At 42.0% G+C, this 23,924-nt stretch overlaps 1 protein-coding gene across 2 annotated transcripts in view; it reads right to left on the reverse strand.

Annotated features, from left to right (window-relative positions):
• The window catches only part of tmem108 (transmembrane protein 108), a 42,219-nt gene that overhangs the window by 14,015 nt on the left and 4,280 nt on the right, over positions 1–23,924 (reverse strand). The window contains exons 1-2 of one of the 2 annotated variants that reach the window (XM_046371011.1): positions 5,469–5,490; positions 4,266–4,349 (exon numbers count right to left, since the gene is read on the reverse strand). In XM_046371011.1, coding sequence (XP_046226967.1) covers positions 4,266–4,305 — 40 coding nt within the window. In that variant the 5' untranslated portion in view covers positions 4,306–4,349; positions 5,469–5,490. Of the gene's footprint in view, positions 1–4,265; positions 4,350–5,468; positions 5,491–23,924 lie in introns of those variants that run through there. The other variant, XM_046371010.1, reaches the window with a different exon arrangement.

Below are 23,924 nucleotides of genomic sequence, written 5' to 3' on the forward strand. Positions count from 1 at the left end.
ACTGCAGTTAATAACAATACAATTAATAACTAATAATACTACTACAGTACTGACTTTCAGTGCCTATATCATTATTACCAGTGACACATCTAATACCTGAAACTACTGCAACCACTACTAGTCCAACTGCTAGCACTACTCTTACCACTACAACTACTAGTACTAGTACATGTATGATTATGTCCAGCTACTAACGCTACTTCTATGACTACCTCTGCTACTCTATTTGTAGAAAATATCACTACTACTAATAGTACTAGCACTACTATTACTACAGCCACTGCTGCCAGTGAAATTAATTCCATTTCTACTTCTCACTTCACAACTACTAGTTATACTGCTGCAATGATCATTAGCACTACCGATGTTATCACTGCTGGTGCTGATGCCATTAGTGCTATCGTTGCCAATAATACTGTGCTGCATACACTTATGTCTGTTGCTATTATATCTACCTGCACCACTTTTGGTACTATTATAATTATTAATCCATCTATTAATGTTAGCCTGCTGTTGCTGATGCACAGTAGGCTATCCCTACTCAAAGGTGCTTTTGGACTGCTATATGTGCTTGAGCACAAACCAAGTAATTGTGAATGTTAAAATACTTTTATTATGCGAACCACTGCTGTATCTGTAAGACGTGTTCTTTTTTCCATACAGACATAAACAAACTATATTTGGCCGGAGATGGCCTTTCTTTTCTGTGACGTTGTTGAGGTCGCCCTTCTCAATTAAGAATACCAAATTTCTTCCTTTAACAGTGCTTTTGCAAAGACATATCTCTGGAAATCATCCTCGTGTAGAGACGTATGCTCCTCCTGGTCATATAAATAGTGTCATCTTTACAGTAGCACAAACAGACGAATTCTTTTGGTTTGCTCCTGGGTGTGTTTGTCTGCCTTTCTGTGGAGAGCGTCTGTCCCTTGGGAGGAAACAGACAGATAGGGCACGTCCTGTGGATTGCTGGAACCATCCTGGTGGAGGAGGACTCCTGCATGGGCGGAGTGGTGGAGAGGCGGAGCAGGGAGGGCACTACAGATGTGAGCCCTGAGATAAGAGGGAAAGCTTTCATAACAGGATAATGGCTTCCTGTTTGAATGCTCTACAAATTGTTTGTCAAGTTACAGAAGCTTTGAGCAGAGACATGTTTATCTGAGAATCAGGCAGAGGGAGAACAACAAAGAGTCCTTACTCGGGTAATGATTTAGCTACAGCCACTGACAGCAGCAAAGGATCTTACAGGAAGAAGAAATGCTAAACAGGAAGTTGTCTGGAATCTGGGGAGCACATTGAATTACAGGGCTGCAGTTACACAACTCCATTTAACCCTAGAACACTAACGTTAAAATTAGTAACACCATCACTAACGTTGGGTATATTTTACCCGATATAATATCTCGGATAAAATACAGTTTATCACACCAGCGTTCATCATGCCATATAGGACACACAGTGGCCACCTCTTGGTTTTTCTTTCACAGCTGTACTGAACATTTGGTCGAAAGTATCAACACATCCCTTCATTTGGTTGTAAAATTCGATCACTTCAAAATTGTGTGGGTGAAAATCACCCGACGTTAGTGTTCTAGGGTTAAGTAACAGACGCTGACAATGTTTTCCACTTAAGAGAGAATTTCAAAATTTTTACTGTTGTTGGCAGCTTTAAAAAGACCACAGACTGTTTCAACAACACACTTAAATCCCACAAGTCAAGACAAAGTCAGCTTTGGAAGATAAACCTTGCGTAATCACTTATAATTCACATCAACTGGTCTTCAAGGTTATCATTTATTTTGTTCAAAACAATTTATAAGCAATTGTCATACTTGTCAGGCTTTGCTTTGAGGACTGAGCTGCCAGACGAAATCCTTTTAGGTAGACACAAGTATATTCTTGTCATTATTTTGGGTGTGTTACGTCATCAAAACATGTTTGCAAAAGTATATTGGAAGCACAGACAGAAAAGGAAGAAGAAAAAAGCATAAAAGGTGACCAGAGGAAAACAGAGAAACTCTTAGTGCCCTGATCTGTCATGTCATCTTCTCTTCTGTCTGCAGCATCTCTTCTCTTGCCCGCACCTCATCTGTCAGCTGGTTCAGAGACAGATGAGGGACGGCTCTGTAGTCTACAGACACAGAGATTTCAGTTAGACCTTTCAGCTTTACACTTTTGATCGAAGCGTAATGTGCCCGAGGTAACTCGAGGCCCCAGCTGGATCATCCGAACATGCCAAGCAAAACCTAGCCCTTGATTTTCAAAGACTGAATCTATTCAAACAAAACCAAGAAGAGGCTCTGAAACATAGTCTTGCTATAAACTCTATACAAAGCTAGTTCACAGCTTCGAGCCAGACTCACTCTCTTCAGATTAAACCGCTGCAATGTGACCTCGGTCCACCTCGGCTGCAGCTTAAAGCACTTCACTCACAGCAGTCCAGTCCGACTTTTTCACTACTGAGGGATTGAGACAGATTTGTCTGCAGACAGCCTTTGGCTCCGCTGCCCTAAGGTGGACGCTTGGGGGTGCATACCAGATATCATCAGGCTATTTAGTTAACCGTCCAGGAGCCTGGTGGGTGTCAGTCTGACCCCATGTTCCATATTCATGTGACATTCTGTGCTGGTAGACCGTCAGACCTTTGAACATACCCTCCCAGAGCCTTGATCCTGTTCTCTGAATTTAAAGTAGCACAGATTCCAACTATAACAAGAACTAAGGGGATACAGCACTGTATGTACAGGATCTGATGTCTGCAAATCGAGGTTCCCCATCAGAGTCTCCAGCACTAAAATAATATTCTTTTATTCAGGAATGACGGGCCACCAGGAGAACAAAGTGAGACTTGTGGTTAGAAAAGTATTATTAATTGATCAGTTAGATCTTTTGAGAAAGAATTTGTGTTGTTGCTGGGAGTGAGATAAGAAGATGGATAAAACTCTCATGTCTGTTCATAGGTGTAAAGCAATAGTCAGTAGACTGTCAGCTCAGCCTTGCGCAGAGGTGGGCAACATTTTTTCAGAGTTATACTATCTTAGATAAAGTATGTGAAGGACCACAAATTGGGATGTTTTCAATTCCACCGTTGTTTCCTGTGAACATGCTAGTCGCCTCTGATAGATAGATAGATGGTTGGTCCATGAGAAGGTTTTGTGTGTCAGTGAGGCTATATTTTTCCCAAGTGTGGCTTAATGTAAAGACAGCAAATGGGGGGGAATCAGCTACCTGGGTGTGTCATGTGTAAAAACTTGCCTTAGAGCACGTAATAACAGAGGTTTTGGGCAGGGTTTTTTTAGCTGGTTAACTTTACCCTTCTTTCAGTCCCTATGCTAACCTACCGGCATGCTAGCTATGTACTGGCTGATATGAGGGTGATAGGTTTCTTTCCAAAAGCCATCACCATCCTGAATGCATAAATGCACCAGACCCCTAGCATGCAAAATCTCATGTGCAATAAATCCTGTGGTGCAATAATCTTACCTCGACAACAACTTCCTGTGCAATATACTAACCTGTGAATTATGTGCAATAACTGCGTGTGCAATAATGAGCAATAATCTTGTCAGGCTACATCCTGCTCTTACCATTTGCTATGCAAATACAAGTAAGATGCAGCACTCTTCTTCTTCTTAGTATTTGTACCACTTCTTCTTAGTAGTTGTGCCAACACATGTCTGTTGTTGTACAATGACAATAAAAAGCTTTCTATTTCTATTTCTATATTGATCTTCTCACACAACACCCTGAAAAAAGCAAACAAAGCTTTTTGCTAAAATGTCAAACTATCCCAGGAAATTGATATTTCTGAAAACTCCACTATATCTGACTTGGCATTCAATGATACAGAAATGCCCGGAAAACAAACAAAATGGGTGGCCAACCAAAACCAAAGCTCAAAGTGACTGAATCCAAATATAATCAATACAGTTTTATATTGTCAATGCTTGGTATTTTTGACCCTCATACAAACAGCTCTGATACACTATGATAGAATCAACGTCAGTTGTCTGAAAATGTAAATACTTGCAAGTCACAATGAAAGCCATCCATCCCTAATGTAGTGGGGGAACATCTAAGATAGGCCTTTATTAGTCCCGCAGTGGGGAAATGCTGTCTATCCCCCTGCTTCGTACTGGCTATCATTATATTCAACCAAAACAAAACGTTCTCATAAATAAATAAAAGCAAACCAACTATGGTTCTCATTTCTCACGGCACACCCGAGACACCCTGTTGATGCCCTTGTCCACGTTGGGTCTACTCACTCAGCAGTGGGCAGCGCAGGACCTGCAGGCTTGTCTTCATGGTATCATGTGATCCGGGTCCTCCTCCACAGTGCTCATGGTTCTCTAGCAAGGGGACAGAGGGAGAGCAGAGAGGTAAGATGAAACTCAATGCTAAGGTATCAAAATCACATTCAGGTCATGGTCAAGTATCTGTGTTCTATATTGTGATTATGACTGGGCAGGATTAAGTAGAGCAGACATGGAAAAGGAAGAAGGGATTGTAGACGGTGTTGTGTTGTGTTGGATTTTGTAATGAAATCAGTTATACCTCTCACAGTGGATAATATGACTTACACCTAACAATTCACAATAAAAGACCAGGAGGTAGGACTGCAGTGGTGTTCGACCTCAGCTGCCAGGTTTCAAATCAACTCTGTCATCTTGCAGGCTGTGATGGTCACTAAAGCCCATTATAGAGCATTAAACATTGACCAGTAAGCCTTGTCCTGAGACAGCCGCTGCATGTGTATCAGTGAGACAAGTGCCCAAGGGTGCGCTTTAGGAGAATGACTCACTGATGGCCTTCTGTTAAATGAAAGAGCACGCACACACACACACACACACACACACCTCCTTTCACCCCCAGAGAGGTGTGTGTGTGCATGTTTATCTCCCTTTGTGAAAATGTCCTTGGGCAACACATGCTCACACCGCTTCTAAAGAAGTGTATTCAAACATATATACACACCTAAGCCCCCTTCACTCCACCTGCATGAATAATCTGTTGTGAGTGTGACTTGTGAAATTGGATTTACGCCCCCCCAGGACGAGGGGTCTGGTTGCAGCCAACCTGTATTTCTGTGGGAGACGTGTGCATGCTAAGAGGGACAGACAACAAAAGCACAGGGCAGTAGAGCACTGATCTTTTCACAAGGCTTTATTTCTCATAAACGCAGCCTGGCTCTGGAGACTGAGAAGAGGCAACACATTACATCTGAGTCATCCCGTTTATGCTGCTGTTATTGTGACAACCTTTAAATGATTGTAAACTCTATCTGAATCTAATCTGAACTATGCAAACCCAGGGTATTTGGAGATTTTTAAAAACTTTGTTGGGTTCATCTGTGTATCTATTCATCCATCTATGTAGAAATTTGAATGAAATTGTCTGGTGTGTTCCCTCTGAACAGTGGAAAATCAAAAGCATGAAATAATACTGCATCAAATGACAAATTAGAAAACCTTGTTTATCCTCCAGGCTTGCTCCTCCTATTACAACAGAGAAATAAACACTAAAATTAATGAAAACAATCATGTAAAATAAGCAACTGAATTAGCTATCAAGGCGCACTTTAGATGACAAATGCGCACAATTTTATTCTTGTTTCAAGTGTTTAGAAAATGAAAACAGAGATGCTCACCGCTGTGCTGCTCTTAACTCACATCTTTGACTGTAATGGCATGGCCTCAGTCGTAATATAGTGCAAGTAATTGCAAAAGAGATGAGGCTGCAAGAATAGTACCAGCAGAAAATTAGTTTTTCTCAGCTTCACATCTGAAGAAATGACACTAGCCTCAACTGTCCCGAACTGCTCCCTGCATCCACTCATAGCAACACTATGATGCTGCAGTGATAGCAACTTTGTTCAACTGCAGCTTCACTGCTATGCTTCTTTATTTTTTTGCGTCATATTGCTGGCCTAATAAGCTCAATGGCAGGGTGCGAAGAGTGCAGCTGAGCCTCTCCACGGTGATTACACCTCATCAGCGCTGCCGGGCTAACGCAGGCTCATAGACACGCTCTTTAATTTGCAGGGCACATGGCGTGAGGCTCGGGGAAGGTGGATGGGGGAGAGCAGAAAGACAGTCGCAGGGACTGTTTCATTTCTACTTATCTCAGAGAAGGAAGGACAGGCTGCATGGACAGATGACAAGCTGTTCAGGCCTCCCGCTGGGAAGCTGAATCATAGTTCAGCTCTGTGTACACATGCAGGTAAAAGATAATAGAGCATGACAGTCAGGGTCATGGCATTACCACAAGCAAAGATGGGATGAGTGGTTAACCAGCAGCTTCTGACAGGTGTGCTGCTGCAATGCTTAACACACATCCAACAAAACAGACGCATGGAGCTAATTCCAGTACTTGTTTGTCTTTGGAAATCTGGTGAGCGATCATTTCATTGTTGCTGCATAAGGGATTCCTACTGTGTGGAAGGTGGTCCTTCATGTTTCACAAAAACAAAAACAAAGAATTAAGCATGACTCAACTTTTGCTGTAAACATATGTGATATAATCCCAAAAAGCTCTTTCTGACTGGTCAAATTCATGCAAGAGCTCTTTCTTTAAAGACAGCAACCAAGTTGTATTCAGCACCTCTGGAAACACTTTGGCTGTCGTTTTCTGGATTTGGTTGTGCTGCGTGTATTTGTATTTGTGTATTTGCATCTTGTTTGCTAAAGCTCACATGAGCTGCCATCTCATGTGCAGTCAAATTGAACAATGTTTTCTTAATTTGTTTGTCTATTTGTAAGTTTCAGTGTGTTGAGCTCTCACAGCCTCTCCTCTCAATGGATAGCTTTCCATGGTTTAAAAATCTTTCCTCAGACTTTATCAACTTATCAGCAATGTGTCGTATTTGCTCAAAACAAGCTTTCTGGAACATATGTGTTCACGCAGTTATGAAGTTTCTTGCTCAAACGTGGAACAAAGGCAAATTTACATGTATCCAAAAGGGCAGATGGTTGTCTGGACCTTCTCCAAGCCAACAGCAGTAATGAGGACTGCAGGGCATAAGGAATTCTGCATTCCAAACTGGGGAGAAAATAGGGAAAAATTAAAAATCCACACCACCACTCCCCAAAAGTAAAAAAAAAAAATAAAAATAAAAAACATTAAAAATGATGAAAGATTAGAACTCCCAAATGAAATGGTGTCTAATACTGCATAAAACATACACCACACATCAACACCGGATTCAACGATAATAAAAGGATGCACAAATGTGAAAATGCATCATAATTTCCTTCGGCTTTACAGCATCACTTTAGCACTTTGCACATAGCAGCTAGCTTCTTCCTACTGGAGAGGGGAAAAAATTGCATGGCAACTGACATGCACACAGACAGCAGCCATCACCATGGCAACACTAATAGTACATTAAAATCAAATTCATTCACAAGGACATTTCGGGGCTCAAACAAAATTGGGATAATAGAAAAAAAAAAGAAGATTTGGAATCACAGAAAGCATGGACAGTGTGAGAAATGTTGTAACAATCTGTTTCTGGGACCTTGCATTTGTGGTCCAGCTGACAGGCCCTGGTCTTTGTAGGTCTCAGACTGCAGCTCTGAATTGTTTGTCTGGAGGGGGTGTAGATTAGAGACCAAAGCCAAGGTCACCTGAGACGTCACAATAAAATAAGGCTGTCACTCCACCTCTCTGTGGTCACAAGCCGCGGGGATAACAATGCTTTTAATTTTGGACTTCCCTCCATTCTGCGGTTATGTATAGGAGCAGCAGGCTGGCTGCTTGCCCACGACGGCTGCAGCCTGAGAGCTTTTCCATAACGAGAGCAGAGGGGGAGGAGGAGGAGGAGGAGGAGGGAGAGTAAGTGTGGGATTCGACAACGATGTCGTGAACTACAGCGCTGGGTTCTCACAGTCAACTGATAACCGGACCTGCAATCACAACCGTTCCAACTGATGCTGTTTTTCTGATGCGTGCTCTCACGCTTTGGTTTATCTTTTTGCTTTTGCTTTTTCCAGCTTCTGCGTGTGGAAGGAGGTACAGAATAAAGAGAAGTGAAGTGTGAAGGCTGCCTACTTTAGACTTCAGAGTATTTAATGTGTACATGCTGCTGCATGTATACAGTGACGTATAATGACCAAGAAAATTGGCAACCCGAAGCAACAATATCCGCCATACCGAGATCCTAGTATTTTATAGTAGGTTCTTAAACATTTTCATCTTTTGGCATTTACAGCACACTTACAGTAGACAATGTAATGGACATAAAAGACAATATAAAAATGTGGCTACATCAGTGGCTGTTCATTACATCAAAGCTAAGGCTTGGCATGATCTCAGAGTGTTTGGCCAGCATTTCAAGTTGTGTGAAACGAACTTCCCTCAGCCCTGCCCTTCCACAGTGACCCAGGGGGACAAGCCCACACTGAGGGCGTCCATTATTCCTCTGATGTTGTTCTACCCTTTGATGGAAATCAGTCGCTGATAGTGCTGTGGTTGCAGTTCTACTTCGTCCAGTGTGTTTCTTGTGTTCATGTTGATGAAGTCCAAATCTGGTGAACATTGTAGCTGTAACTCAGGAGTGAAGATTTACCCTTGAGGGTGTTGACACCATCTTGGTGACCTTGCAAAACTAGTTGGCACCAATCACATAAGACCATGACTTATTGTGCAACAGGGACGCTGATTACTGATTACAGCTTGGAACAATTCTCTTATGAAACTATTTTTTCCGTCAGTGGGAGGGTTAAATACCAGTGCCAGTGAGTCAAGCACAAGAGAGACTCTGGGGCTTTGATAACTTAATTGTCCAACCAGGATACACACACCAACTGAATGACTACAAGTATTGATTCGATGCAACAACAGACTTAAATTAAATGCAAGCAGCAAGACTACAAAGCAGAAACAGGTTTCCAGGGAGCTTTCAAATCTTTCCATCCCTGAAGGCAGCCATATTGCTGAGTCACTGTGGTGAGCCGTATGTGAGAGCACTGCCGGTTGTTGCCCTGAATGGTAAAGCTGGCAGGATGAGTTGCTGCGTCATGAAGGCTGGCAGCGAAGGCAGAGGATGTGCAGGTTATCAATCAGCACCACCATACTCCTCTGGTACAGCAACACACCAGCCATTAAAAGAACATTAGACACCAAGCAGCATTGGAAGCTCAGTGCCATATGTAACTTGGTTTCATAAGGGAACATGAAAATCACTGTTGCACTGTGCATGTTGGATGAATGAACCTGGGAACGTCAATGTGATATAAAATATTCAAATTCAAAGTAATGTTTCTTTAAAAAAAAAAAGAAATACAAAGAAACAGATGTTTAGTGCCATATTTCTGCAAAAAAGATGACTATTTGGTTCAGATTGAGCATACAGTTTGACTGCATAGAAGCAGATTTTGCTGCAGTATTGGTTTCAGAAGCATCTAGTGACAATGTTATTTTCTTTTTAAATATGGGTCACTGACTCTTAAATCAATAAATGTTCAACAGTGAACTGCTTCTGTGGCTGGAATTATTTTTGGCAATATAGGTGCTTCACTTGACTGGTTACATCAAAATAGCAAGCTCCTCCTGACAGAAGACGTGAACATGATGCAGGAGTACACATTGAAGTGAAGCGACAGCTCAGTCTGTTAATTAAGTGAGGTCTAAAAATCAATATGGGCCTAGATTTTAGCAAAACTGGAATCCAGATAACCAGAACTTGAGTAAAACTCGGCTAAATGCACATAAAGCATAATCTATGCATGAAACAACAGGAAAAGGGCCTCCAGGTTTATGTTCGAATGTCTCCGTTGGCAGCATCATGTACATACAGATTTAACGTGCTGTCAAAAGAGCAGAAACATACTTTCGTGAGTATGTCTTACTCGCTATGCCTCCTCATTGTGATGCCAAAACACAGAATCTCAGCCTCACTCTCACATCACATCAACAACAAAGAAACCACACTGTAGCGCTCACAGGATGAATGAATCTCTAACTTGTTCGCTGGAGAACTCCCACTCAGGAAAAGCTGTGCTCTGGGGCAACTGAGGAGGAGTTGAACAGCATCACCGGCCTCTTCATTACTCATCACACTCACCCACAGCCAGGACCAGTGACTAAAACAATTCATCAGAAGAGACACGACCAAAGCCCTATCTGTAGGTGTGTGAACGTTTGTGAGACACAGACAGAGAGATAAACTGCAGCCAATGAGAATTCCTGCTTATTTGCATAGCAGGGTCCCTTTACCAAGATGAGGAGTTTTACCGAATGAGCTTCCTGTGTATTTCAGCTGTTTGTCATCTCAAGTCGCAAGTCCTTTCGGGCCAGTCAAAGTCAAATCATTCACAAACTGCAAGACCTTATCAAGTCAGTAACTGAGGTGTCAAGTCCTTAGGCGGTTAAGACTCAAATAAGACATGTCTCACAACAGTAAAGTCTAAGTTTAAATCTAAGGTTTCATTTTTGTGACTCTCAAGTCAAGTCTTGAGTAGAATAATTTTTGTGATTTAAGTACAACCTTATTCAAAATCTCAAGTTTTGACTATCATCTCTCTCAGTCTCAAATCCCTTTTATTCACTTGGGTCCTACCTATGTCCAAGTCTAAAGTCAAGTCTTGCTTCAAACCTTCAGGTGGTCAAGTCTCAAAGCAGTCAAGTACAAGGCAAGTCTGAAGTCCTCCTTTTGTGAACCCACCCAAGTCTCGAGACTGATGTGAAGCCTTTATCGAATCAAGTCTCAGAAAAGTCAAACATCACAGCAGTCAAGTCCAAGCCACGACTCAAGAATTAATTTTGTTTATTTACAGCCAAAGCAAGTCTTTATTGAGTCAAGTCTCGAGTCATTCAAGCTGCACAGCAGAGAAGCACAAGTCCTCAACTTTATGACAGAAATCAGACCTGACACAAAGTTCCAAATCTCAAGTCAAGTTGAGCAGGCAACAACTTGTACTTTCTATGCCCTTTAAAACTGTGAAATAAGGTGTCAGGACCAGGCAGCTCCACTGTATCACACTGGACAGCCATTATAACCAAGGTAAGGCCAGACTGTCTGACAGGGGACTGAGTCAGTGGAACAGAAAGTAAAACAGGTAACAGAGCTCCAGGGAAGATCCTGTGATAGACTTGTTATTACTGGAAAAAAGGACACTGTAGTCAGTAGATGCATTTGATCAGTGCTGTGTAACAGTACACAGAAAAAACTCTCGGTAATGTGGCCTGTGTTTTTTTGTTGCTAGAATCAAAAACTAAGTGCTCATTATTTGGAAACAAAGCTCAACATTCACCCATGGAGAAAACTATTATAGAAGATGCAAATTTGACAACAGGATCATTTGACACATTTTAAGAATTCAACTAAAACAAACAAACAAAAAAGAAAAAACAGTTAAAGAGAAAGTGAGCACGGCATCCATCCATCCATTTTCTATACCGCTTATCCATCAGGGTCGCGGGGGAGCTGGAGCCTATCCCAGCCGACTACGTGCAAGAGGTGGGGTTCACCCTGAACTGGTCGCCAGTCAATTGCAGGGCCAACACACAAAGACAAACAACCACACACTCTCACACTCACACCTAGGGGCAATGTAGAGTAGCCAATTAACCTAATGTGCATGTTTTTGGTATTGTGGGAGGAAGCCGGAGTACCCGGAGAAAACCCACGCAGGCTATGAGGCGACAGTGCTAACCACTGCACCACCGAGTGAGCACGGCAAAAGATATTAAATTCCAGTGCTTAATCACAAAGCACCTCAACGTAAAAGTTGTTTGATGATGTACAACACTGAATCCAATTTGATAGATTTCTTTTACAAGACCTCCAGCGTTGGTGATATTTGACTTTTACTATATTGCACAGACACTTAAACACCTGGAGACTTTGAGACGTGTATTACATGCAATTGCTCTGCACAAGCTTCTTGGTTCTCTGCTGCGAGAGTTCTTCAGCCGGGCAGTAAAGCAGCAGACATTGGGATGCAGCTCACCCTCACCCTGTCTGAGTCATAAATATCCTCCCCTCTTTCTCTGTCTCCCTCTTTCTTCTTTCTGTCCTCATGTGACCCCTGACTGAGAGAGTGACTGCTGCTGCGAGCAGCTCGCTGGTGATAAAGAGTAACGTGAAACTATAGCATGCCACGTCCTGCCACGCTTGTCACAACGGGTATGACAGTCAAAGAATAACATTACCACAAAAAAAAGGTGAAAGAGGCTCAGGATGACACTTAAATTTACCGCAATGACTCAAAACATAATGGCACTTGCCAGAGTCATTCAGTTTTTGGTGCACTGGGCTGAACGCAACCCAGACACTCATGAAAATGCTTTTTTTTTTTTTTTTAAATTGTGTCTGAAAATGTCAGAACAAATCTACAGCAATTCCCTATTACTAATAATAATAAGACAGAGTTTTCAGTCCGAACACATGTTGCAGAAGAGACTGATCAAGCTGACATGATATACAAAATGATATGAAAAAGGACCTACATCAATGGTATTGCTTTCTAGCAGCATTTGGTCCCCTTGTTTCAGACTGTACTGTCCACAGAGGACAACCTCTCTTGTTTGTGATTCTGCACTAATGAAATGAAACAAAGTTCACTTCACCAAAAGAGAACAGGTTCTCAGCTGCCTTAAAAATAAGTGAATAATTATGCAGTTAAGCTAAGGTAAATGAAATGTTTGCTGTAATGAAAGCGCAATCCCTTTTTTTTGCCTCTTTGTCTTTCAGATCTAAAACATCGGTGAAAAAACATTCGCTCAAAGCGCCCATCTTTGGCTTCTGTCTCACAGCCGGATCTGCAGACCATTACATCTCACGGTGCTGCTGTAAGCTGTCAGGCCGACAGACAGATTGGTATGTAAGTCTGCCTCTCTAGCTTGGCCACATTGATTATTGGACCAGTGCCGCTCGATGTGGCCACAGTAACAGATAACAAGCATATAATCCCCCATGTAATAGCTGTCAAAGATCTAAATTTACAGGAAAATAAGCTTGAAAACCTTTGATAAATAATTTGACCATCAATCTAAGATTTTATCACTGCTGGACAGATACTGGTCTGTATAAACTCTCCTTTCTAGCTAACTCCTAAAGCATTTTTTTTCCGTTTCAGAAATACTTTTCACAATTGATTTAAAGTCAACTACAGCTATTCACTTCCTAGAGCCTGACATAACCGGCTTGTTGAGTGCCTGTTCGGTGATAACTTCCAAGCAGAGATCCTTGGCAGACTGAAGATGATAGAGTAACTTCGCATAACTGCATGGCTGTCTAACTCCCTGAAGCTGGGAGACGGCTGTTAGAGCTCAGTAAAGTGATCTCCAACAGCGGTTCTAACACACGGCTTGATGTTGTAGAAAAGCTCTGTGCTGCAGGGCCTTTCTTCTCCTTCATCTCTCATCTCTCTTTGCAACCCGCTTCTTTAATGTCATGTCATGCTTTCATCCGAATAAGTATTTTCCTCGTCCCGCTTCTCTCATCTCTACTTCAGGCTTGGTCTTCATGCTCCCAGTCCCTTGAACCAAAGGGTATGTGTAAAACCAAGGGGTTGGACATTTTGCTGTGGAATGGGAAACTTTTGAAAAATAAACATAAGAAGAATAATTTGAACACTTCCAACCAGCACGTAACTTTTATTACAGCTAGGCGTATCTCTGTGCACATTTTAAGTGTGCACAGACCGACACTTATGAGATGCTGATTCTACTATGGTTCACAAAAATTCAGTACAGAAGGATGTAGCTGTGACTTCTGATCATCAATTTCAAATTTGTAAATTTTCAAATAGTAGTATAAATATATATATATATATCAGTTTTTTATCACCTGAACTGTTTGGCAGTACTGCCTAAATTTTTTCATTTGTGCTTCCATTTCCATTACATCTTACACTGAAGGCATCAATTCCAAATAAAAAACATATAATTATAAATTATATAGTAGTATATTATAGCATAGTATATTATAGTATAGATAGTTGTTAATAGCTAAAAGGTTCACCAGAACAATATTATAAGATGATAACGTGTCTGAGTTACATGTTCTGCATCCAACTGGCTAAAAACAACAACCAGACAAACAAAAAGCAAAAACGGCAACTTTAAACGTACACTCTCATTTTCCATTTACATTAAGAATACTCTTAATACACATTGAGAATTAGAATATAGTGTGCAAATTTCATTGACAAAATGTACTGTCGTCACGTAAATGTCAGCTCACAAAAGAAAAGGTCAAGCAATTATCATGGCTGAGGAGAGACATTTTTTTTTAATGGAGGAATTGTCAAAACGTATTTAACTTATACTTGCGCACCGGAAAGAATTCTGACTAACAGAACTTAGCAGAACTACAGAGGAGTGACAACACAGTCAGAAGAAAAGTCAGGGTCACCTGCCTGCATTACACTGACAGCACAGTAGAGAAAGAGAGTCAATGTAAGGAAGCACTCGCTTCTCCCTGTGCACTCCTGCTGACCCCTGCAAAGCTCTGGTAAGTCACTCAGGCATCAAATGGATGAAAATCTTATCTGAGGACACACCTGTCCTGCTCCGCCTGTCCACTCCATTCTGTCCAGAGAGCACGCTTCTTACCATTTTCAACCATTATTATGAGATTTTTGATGTGTAGGTTTAGCTTAAACACACAATGCCCCAAAACTTTTGATTGGTATATGTATGTATGTGTTAGTGTGCACAGAAGCTGAGGAGGCTGGCACTACATTAGATTTCCTGTAAAGCCAGTGACGTGGATGTCCTCCATCTGACAGCCTGTCTGCAGCAAGTCGAACATCTGTCACACCTCACTTTTTGCAAATGAAAGTGATGACTGACCTGCTGGAGGCCAAGCTGCCCTTCCGATGTGGTTTGAGAGTAACTACAGCCAGAAACTGAATGGCGCAGCTGGAGAAGTGGAGCTTTTCAAAATCCTCACCATGACTGAAGATGCATTTATGACTTGTATAACATCTGAGTGGGGCACTGATATGATTGAACTCAAACTGCACAAGGGGAAATTTGTGACTAGAGTCCCAGTTTTAAAATCACATTATTTTGTCTTCTGCAATAACTTCAGCACAGAATGAAACAGGATGGAGGATTTTCTGCATCTGTCCATCTCCACCAGTGACAAAGAGGGAGGAATATGCAGCTCGAATGAAGAATTCATCAAAGTGTGATTTGCCTGGTGCAATCTGAAATTCTGATTCTGGTTGGTGAATAAGTTTTGTTTTCCCTTTAGATGACTCTTTTCTTTTTTGTCGAGGTTTGAAGAAAGGGTTATCAAACTCCAAGGGACATTCAATCCAATCACATCTCACTGTTCAATCTGTGCTCTGCTCTTACTTGTGAGGCAGAAGGTATTTTTAGCACCAATAAAAGCAAACACTTCTCCAGACATTTTAAATTGAGACAAACAGACAAGCACACACTACAGCAAAATAGCATGACACAGCAGTAGTTCTACAAAGCCAAGGGTGCTGTCAGCCACCATCTATCCTCCAGCCTCCCAGCAGGCATCACAGTGAGTTAACACAAGGCCTTTAGGAACGCACCTTAAGTTCTTATACCGACCAGGTAAAGAGTGTCACAGATACATAATCGCAGAGAACTGAACACAAACAAAGACTTTGATACACAGAGTCAAACTTTGAGCCCAGTCACAGCAGAAGCACTATGAGTGCACTGCAGCACAACTGCTGCAACATTAAACTGAGACGGACCATTTGTCAAAGCGCTTCCCACTATGGGTCCCTTATGTGAAGCTGTTTCACATAGAGGACGCTTGGTGTTCTTAAGACTCGTCCAGTGGCCTCAGAAGAAGTGGTGAGTCATGCATCGATAAAGGTTAACCGTGCCGCCTTCGATGCTTCGATGAAAAGATGGATATTCACATCTGAAAAAAGGACGCGGTCTTCCACTGAGCCGCATGTCTAAATGATTCATGTCACCTAACAAAGTATCATGCATGAACATAAAAGCAATTTTATTTGCCTTGAGGGTGAGAGATTAAAAATGCAGAGGTGCAAGATGACAAACCCTGGGATGTACCCTCTGGGCGTGAACCTGGCCCTACTCTTCTAGGCTTTACTTACTGCAAAATAGGATGCCTCGTGGGTGGCCACTAACACAGAAAGCATAATACCATAAACAAGCTTAATCCCTACAAATCAACATAACAGATGTATCAGGGTGGGACAATGTGCGCATTTCAACATGCTGAGAGCTGAGGGCAAAAACAACCTTTGGGCTGTTAAACTTGTACCAGAGCAGTTGGAAGTCTGATGGGACTCAAGGTATCATTATTAATAAATGCTGCAAAATTTAATAGAAGAGTGAATCCCACCTTGGATATTAGGACGCTTTAGGGTCAAATCAGACATCTCTAATTACTTGACAAAAGACAAGATCAACTTTCTTGTTTATTTGCTAATCAGGAACATGACGAGCCCACGATGATCAAACATAATAACAACACTGAACTTCTAATGTTTTAGACAGAACATCACTGTTTGTTTGGACGTGAACGCATAGACGTATGCAACCTGTAGTCGTAGTAGATTTCCCTTTGAGACTCACATGCAACTCAGGAAACTGAGGTAACCATGAAAGGAAATAACTAACTTCGGAAATACTTTTGTTCCAGAACAATGCCGCTAGTGAATTTCACTGCCTATTTTCACATTTTTCTTCCCTTACATCTTGAAATACATATCTTTCCTGCAGACGTAAGAGTATCTATGAACCACACAGGAGCTATGTCCGGAGCAGGACAGGAAACAGGGCCCACTGGTGCGTTCAGGAATGTCCATAAGGTAGACACAGCAATCCGGTGCTGTGCACAAGAATTTGCATCGCAAAGCAGGAAATACATATTGTTTCCAGTATGTGTATGCACTTCCTGTCTCAGTTCATGGGCTGCAAACATACTTTCTGAAGAAATAGCAAAGCACACACTTCTACAGTCCAGGAAGTTCCTCACTCCACACATACGATCCTAATTTTACCTCCTGACGCAGCCTCTTGTCTGGTGACAATGGCAGGAATGAAAAGCAGCAGGGTAGGATGTTTTTTGGAGTGGAGCAGCGTATTGTAACTCACTTCCTTGAGCAGTGCAGCAGAGACCACTGAGAGCCAGCTGGGACAAGTGAACAAGAGGAGCAACATCCGTAGAGAACGTCCAAGGTCCAGAGATTTCCCGCCGGGCGATGACCACGTGTCCGGAGATGGAGGGAGAGATGTTGCAATGCCCCCCCACCCCCACCCGCTCCATCCCCCCACTATTAGTGAGACGGATTAACTCCAAGAGCTGTTAGTCCTGAGAGTGTGTCTGGCTTACTCCTGCATACACACACACACACACACACACGCTACATTAATTAGGCCTTCTCTGTGTGATTCAGGCTGACAGATGAAGGCAGATGCACTCTACAAAAACATGACAAGGACAATTGGCCTGAAACTGGAGAATTTACTCATGGGTGAGCATCCCAGTTGCTCAGTCCTCCAAACAAACTACAGGTCTATTAAGTCAATTACAACACGGCTAAGTTGCATGTGGTGTAAAGCACACGCACCAAATAATGCATGCAAGTTTGTGACTGTCACACCCCAGAGGTGATTCAGAGTGATGGAGCTTGGAGTCTTCCATATGATGGAGGTGACCTGCTTCAGCCACCACAGCAGAAGAAATAGAAGAAGGAGAAGAAAAGGTTTCTGTTTTGGCACTGAAAGTACAAAACTTGACAGAACAGGAGTAGCGGTAACACAACTTTAATTGGTGTTTACCTGGAGATGACAGGAAATATGACAGAGTGGGGACCTGACGGTTGACATTTTAAAGTGGGATCCTAATGGGCCAGTCCAGTGGGAGTTCAGTTACAGTGGAGGAGGCGTCACTGGGCAGAGTTCTGACACATTATTTGGATTAATATCATGAAGCAAACAGACCCTGTGGTGCAACTCTGTTATCGAAAAAGCAGCAAGCCATAAATGGTTTATATTAGAAATGGCCAATCTAATGTGTCTATAGACTGGAAAGACAAAGCATTAAGCAGAGAAGCACTATGTGTGAGGAAACACCTCTGCAAAACATACTGTATGCTGCCAATCACTCGATCACTTAATTTATTAGCAGTAAAGTGAGAACTGATGAGCAGTGTGTGAGATTTTGTTAGTTCTGGCTTATTATCCAACTTTCTGGTCAGCCATGTTAGCGGACACATGTGTGGCTGTATTGCACAGCTAAATGCTAACATCAGCAATGCTAACATGCCCATAGTGACAATGCTAATATGCTATTTAGCAGGTATAATGTGTTCACTATGTTCACCAGCTAGCATGTGACCTAACATTTTGTTAACATACTAAACAAGGCAAGGTGCTAGTGTGGCAAAAAATAACAAACGATAATCAATGCATTCTATTAATTTTCTACACAATACATCAATCATCTTAGCACTGCATGCAAAGAACTGTTTTCATTTTTCCTTTTCCCTTCAGAAACACTGCCCATCTTGGAAACAATTCCAGTGTCAAAGATACTGATTAATCATTGTTGCCACTGACTGAAACCCTCAGCGAGAAGCAGCCATAATCCTTGTCTGTAGAACTGGGCCATGCGGTTGATAATTGCGGTCCCGCTCACAACATCTGGCTACACCACAGTGAGAAAAACAAGACAATTATTTTGAATCAGTTTTGAAGTCCAATGACACTGTGGAAACCTCTCTTTCATAATTCTGACAACCCTGAATGGGAACAAAAGAACCGTAAGGAGGTTCATGTGTTTATGTTGAGTAACTGCACAATGGTGGTTCACTGCATTGAGCTTTAGGGTTGCATGGAGCAAGTCTTATGCAAGAGGATCAGGGTGTAGGCTTCTCTGAGGAACGTAACTTCGAAATCCATTTAGTAAATAGCGTTGTTCCTATAGGTGTGACATAGCCTTCAAGTTTGAAAAGTATAGAGTTCACATAAGATGCTTTAGCATGGATTGCTGTCAAACATGCAACATCCATCAACAGGCTATCTCTCATGGATGCCTTTCAGAGAAATAATGAAGCAATCAGTGCAACCACTCAGCACGCTAATTACCAACACTAGCCTGGGACGCCCACTGCCAGCATCTCAGTGTGTGTGAGTGTATGTGTGTGAGAGTTTCTAAAATGCTTTGCAGGAGAAAAATGTCTCACCAACAGACATTTAATTACCAGAGGATGGAGAGCTTCAGCTCTCATGGCTGAATTAATGAATAGGTAAACAGCACAGGAACAAGGCAGACTCAGCATGGCTTGCACGAGATCTGTGACACCACACAAGCTCTCTCTCTCTCTCTCACACACACACACAAACACACACACAGTCAGCAGTGTTTAATATTATGGATGAAGTGGTGGTTCAACACTATGGTAGGCTGGACAGGCAGCTCCACAGACTCTATGATTAAGTGATGAACCACAGATGATACAGATCCTTTTTCTTTCCACATCCAACAGGTAATATAATGAAAAACATGAGGGAAATCATTGCTGTATTTGATCAGAAAAGTCAAAGTCAAAGAGGTTATCATAAATCTCGGTCTCCACCAATCAGGGGACAAATAAATACAGATGTGTAACAAATCAAAGGAAACGCAAACAAAAAATGTCTTACGTAGTTTTTTTTCCCCCACCATGAGCGATTTAACACTCTCTTTACTGGAGGCACGAATACCATTCTTCAAAAAGAATGGCGCTTTGATGATGGCGGTACAATACATCAGAACAAAAATTTGGAGAAAGTAAAGTCCTCAGTCTAACTTGATGTTATCCAATAAAAAAAAAATGTACTAAATGGGACTAACTGTGACACCACCAGTCACTTTGATTTCAGTAAAATGTGGAAGACTGAAAGACCACAAGGTTTCCTGTACTATTGCTAAGACATTTTCATGATTGATCAAGGCATCATTTATCTGAAACGACAGATGAGAGAAAACAGTATATCCTTCTACGAGCAGTTGGTTGTAGTCAAAGATTATTTTGCACAGCAGCTTCCACTGCCATCAAAGCCTCAAAGTCAACTCCTTGCCTTCAACCTTTACTAGAAGTGCATTTAGCTTGCTGCAAAGCTGTAAACCTATATAATAATGCCATAATAACGACAGAAGACCATGAAAAATACACATTACAACTTCCAAGAGTACCATCAGTCTAAAATCTAAAATATATTAATTTTGCAATAATATACAATACAGAAAAGTAGCACATTGTCCCAGTTCTCTCATTGTAGCATAGGATGATGTTTATTCACTTCCCTGCTGCTAACTTTTTCTTTGAATTTAGCTTTAGGCTATAGATACAAGTTTCCTCACTGCATTGCGGGACTCAAAAAAGCATCCAGTCCTGGGTTTAAACTGTCATGGTGCAGAGTTGCAGAAAGACAAAACCCACCCAGCTGAAAAAAAAAAAGAAAAGAAAAGAAACCCATACCAGACAAAATGAATGTCAATGGCATTCCAGTGGCCTGTTTACAGCTATCATAGTTAAATGTCAAATGCTTGTCCCTGCAGGGAGACAGGGCTTGGCTAGGAGAGAATTTGTAGGTGTCTCTCCCTCCATCACTCCACAATGTTAGGCATGGGACAAAACATCGAGATGAGCAGGATGTATTATTAGTGGAAGAGTGAAGAATGGAGTGAGTGCCCAGGGAAAAGCAGGCGTGTCGGCCAAACCTCACTGACATTATTTTAAGAGTTGCTGTGGCGACAGTTTCTGTAAGAGGTGACTTCTGTTCTGCGGATGACAAAACGCTGGGTGCATCACAGTTTAAAGGTCTGGTCCAGAACCAAGCAAACGTGTTTAAAAGGTCTGGATTTGTTTTGTTGACTTTTCAGGGATCCACCGGTTTCTTAATCATGTACAATCCATCACAATCAACATCAGGTCTGCATTCATTTATAGCACAATGACATTACTGTTGTCAGGACCTGTCAGGACCCTCTGTGTTTCTCCCACTAGACTGTGTACATACAAATGTAGTGAAATACTTCACAGAAGAACAATTTAAACTAAAATAAAAAGGTTGTAGATTGTTTTTTCTCAGAGCCCAAAATTAGTTCGTAATGTTCTTTCATGGCCAATAGAATATGAATACACATATTTCCACTGCATTAAAAGAACTAAGAAGAACTCCAGCAGCTTCAGCAGCAGCTTCATTTGTCTTGTGCTGCCTTTTGTTCACAGCAGAGCCATTCCTCAGTACATTAGTAATAATAGATAGGTTAATCTGGACATGAACATGGGTCTTGAGCTTCAGGATCAGGGTCAGAATGACATGAAACTGTGAAGGCGGTGAGGCCAGCAGTGAAAGACAGCAGATGGACGTTTTACAGAGGAAACATTTTCTGGTACATAGTCTGACATAAAGCCAGACGTTTTCCCAACGGCCCAGTGGATTCTGTTGTTGCCATGTTGCTCCTTACTGCTGCCAGTTCTGTAGTCACTTCAGCATCAGTGTCCTCCCTTCAAAATAATGCCACTGTCTCCATGGTGATGTAGCTGCCACAAACCACCATCCCTACCACCAGCACCACAAACACATTCATACACAAACACACAAACACACACACACCAGGCAAAATCTCACTGTGTCATTTTACAGTTTTGTCTGACTGCTGTTCTGTGCATGGAAATTAATTTACAGGAACAACGCCTCACTCGATCTTATTCAGTATTAATGCTGTCTCAGATTACTAGACAGTTTTCCAGCCCCCCGGGGCCACAGATCTCTTAGACTGGAGAGTGAGACAGAGGAGGGGGGAGAATGGGACCAAAACCATATAAACTGCTCTCTAATTGGAGGTGACAAGCGCAGACAGTTTCATATTCTAGCAGTTCTCTCAGAGGTGGTTAACACAACGATTACAATAAAATGACAGCTCCCATGACACCACTGGCAAGGAAGACACCAGGAATGGCATTCTGGTGTGCACATCAGCTGCCATGTAGCCCAAGAGTTCTTGGGAAAACTCAGTGAGTCCGATATACTCTCCATTTTCCTACATATCCTTTATATGTGCTGTTACCTTATGTGAGCCCACCATTGACTTGAATCACGCCTCACCAATCACTGTACATGAGGACTGCCAGCCCCACTGCTCTTCAGCCCATCAATCACGGCTCTCCAGCAGCCATGAAATGAGCCATATGTGGCATGGGCAGCATACAAAGAAAAAACAATGGTTTTATAATGGTTTCATATACTCCAGAGCTCCAGCTATCCTTCCCTGGCTCTCACACTGCCCCAACTTGGATTCCACCAGCTCAGAAAAGTGTGGTGTAAGTCACAAAATCAAATGCTTCGGGACTTTGGCAGGGTGATTACAAAAGCCGTGTGTCTGTTTCCGTATCTGGAAAAGGAAATGCTTCGATTTGCAGGGTAAAGAAGTGATGACCAAGCATTTAACACAAGATAGGGAAACTGTTCCCCCCATCACCTCAATCCTCCACAACAATTAGCTTCTGACAGTGACATAGAGCACAATAATAAGCTCTACCATGGGGAGGGGGCTCCTCAGTCCCCAGCATATGGTGGCACTTTAATCTGCAGCCTTTATCAGATGAGTCTGGTGGGTGTACAGGGCTTGATTTTAACTGACTGCATGCTGAAAAGCTTTAAAGCTAGGGAAAAAAAACAACAACGAAAAAACAAATGACATAGGCTATGAAAACAATATAATGAATCCAAAATGTAGGAGTAACAAGTATTCACAAATTACAAACGAACGGATCTTGTTGCGTTTTGGTATAGTTCTGTGCTGAAACAACAAATATCCAGATTGAAGAAGTTGCCAAGGAAACTAGAGACTGGTGGCTCTGTCTCTCATTTTTTTCCCTTAACCTGATAGAATAGCACTTTTCTGGGTGTGAGGGTGGTGATTTGCTTCCTCGCAAGTCAGGGTCACAACCTGCCGTCCATTAGAGGCTCTGAGTAATCCCCATAGGTGAGCCAGGCCTCAGACCCCGTAATCACTGGACTGACAACTACTGGTATGGCTAGTATTGTCCCTCCATCACATGACCCCCCTAGGAGCTGGCCCAGGATGTGTGTGCAGAGGTAACGTGTGCCCCCCCCCCGGACTTCTTATCCCCCCACCAGACCTTCTCATAATCCTATTAGGCCCAATCATCCGCGCTAAATTTTAAAAAAATGTGACGAATGACCCTAAAACACAAACCCTCTGTGTCCTGAGGAGTTCCTGTGTTTCACTTTTCACATGGGGGTATTACAGACTCTTCACACTGCAAAATATGAGGCAATTTTTTTTCATTCTTGAAACAAAGGGACTCTCAGTTGTTTATGACACAAAGGCTTCTCAAACAGACTAGAGAAAGAAAATAGCTGCTGTGTACCTAGAAACTGCCAACCTTAGAAGGCCTCACCTGTAATAAAAAGATGAAAATTATTTAATAGTCAAAGAGGATGAAGACTGGAGTTAGACCCAGCATTTCACTTCAGGGCTTTTAGCATATAAAAGCTTTAAAATATAAGCTTTAAATATATCCACATATTTAAGTTGATTTATTGGCTGATAATAAAATATTACTGTAAAAGACTACATATATTCTCTATGTTTTCTACTATGTAACCCATAAAACAGTAAGAATTATGGTGCACGGCAGAGGGGTCATCCTGTAGACACAAGCAGGTTAAGTATTTAAATACATAGCTGCACTTTGCTAAAGTTAAAGCAAAAATACATGCTGATGTTCAAGTTTGTCTTTAGTTTGCGCAGGCATTTGGTCATAATGTGGATGGATGGGGCTGTGATGTGACCAGAGTCATTAGGATACATCATCTGGGAACTGGAAGTTTCTAGCAACATTTCTGACGATCCATAAAGACTGAGATATTTCACTGGACGAGTGAAAACTTTGACCTGCTAGTGGTGCTAGAGGAAAAGTCGGCAGATCATCAGT

This window comes from Scatophagus argus, chromosome 18 (genome assembly GCF_020382885.2).
Source record: "Scatophagus argus isolate fScaArg1 chromosome 18, fScaArg1.pri, whole genome shotgun sequence".
Taxonomy (NCBI): Eukaryota; Metazoa; Chordata; class Actinopteri; family Scatophagidae; genus Scatophagus; species Scatophagus argus.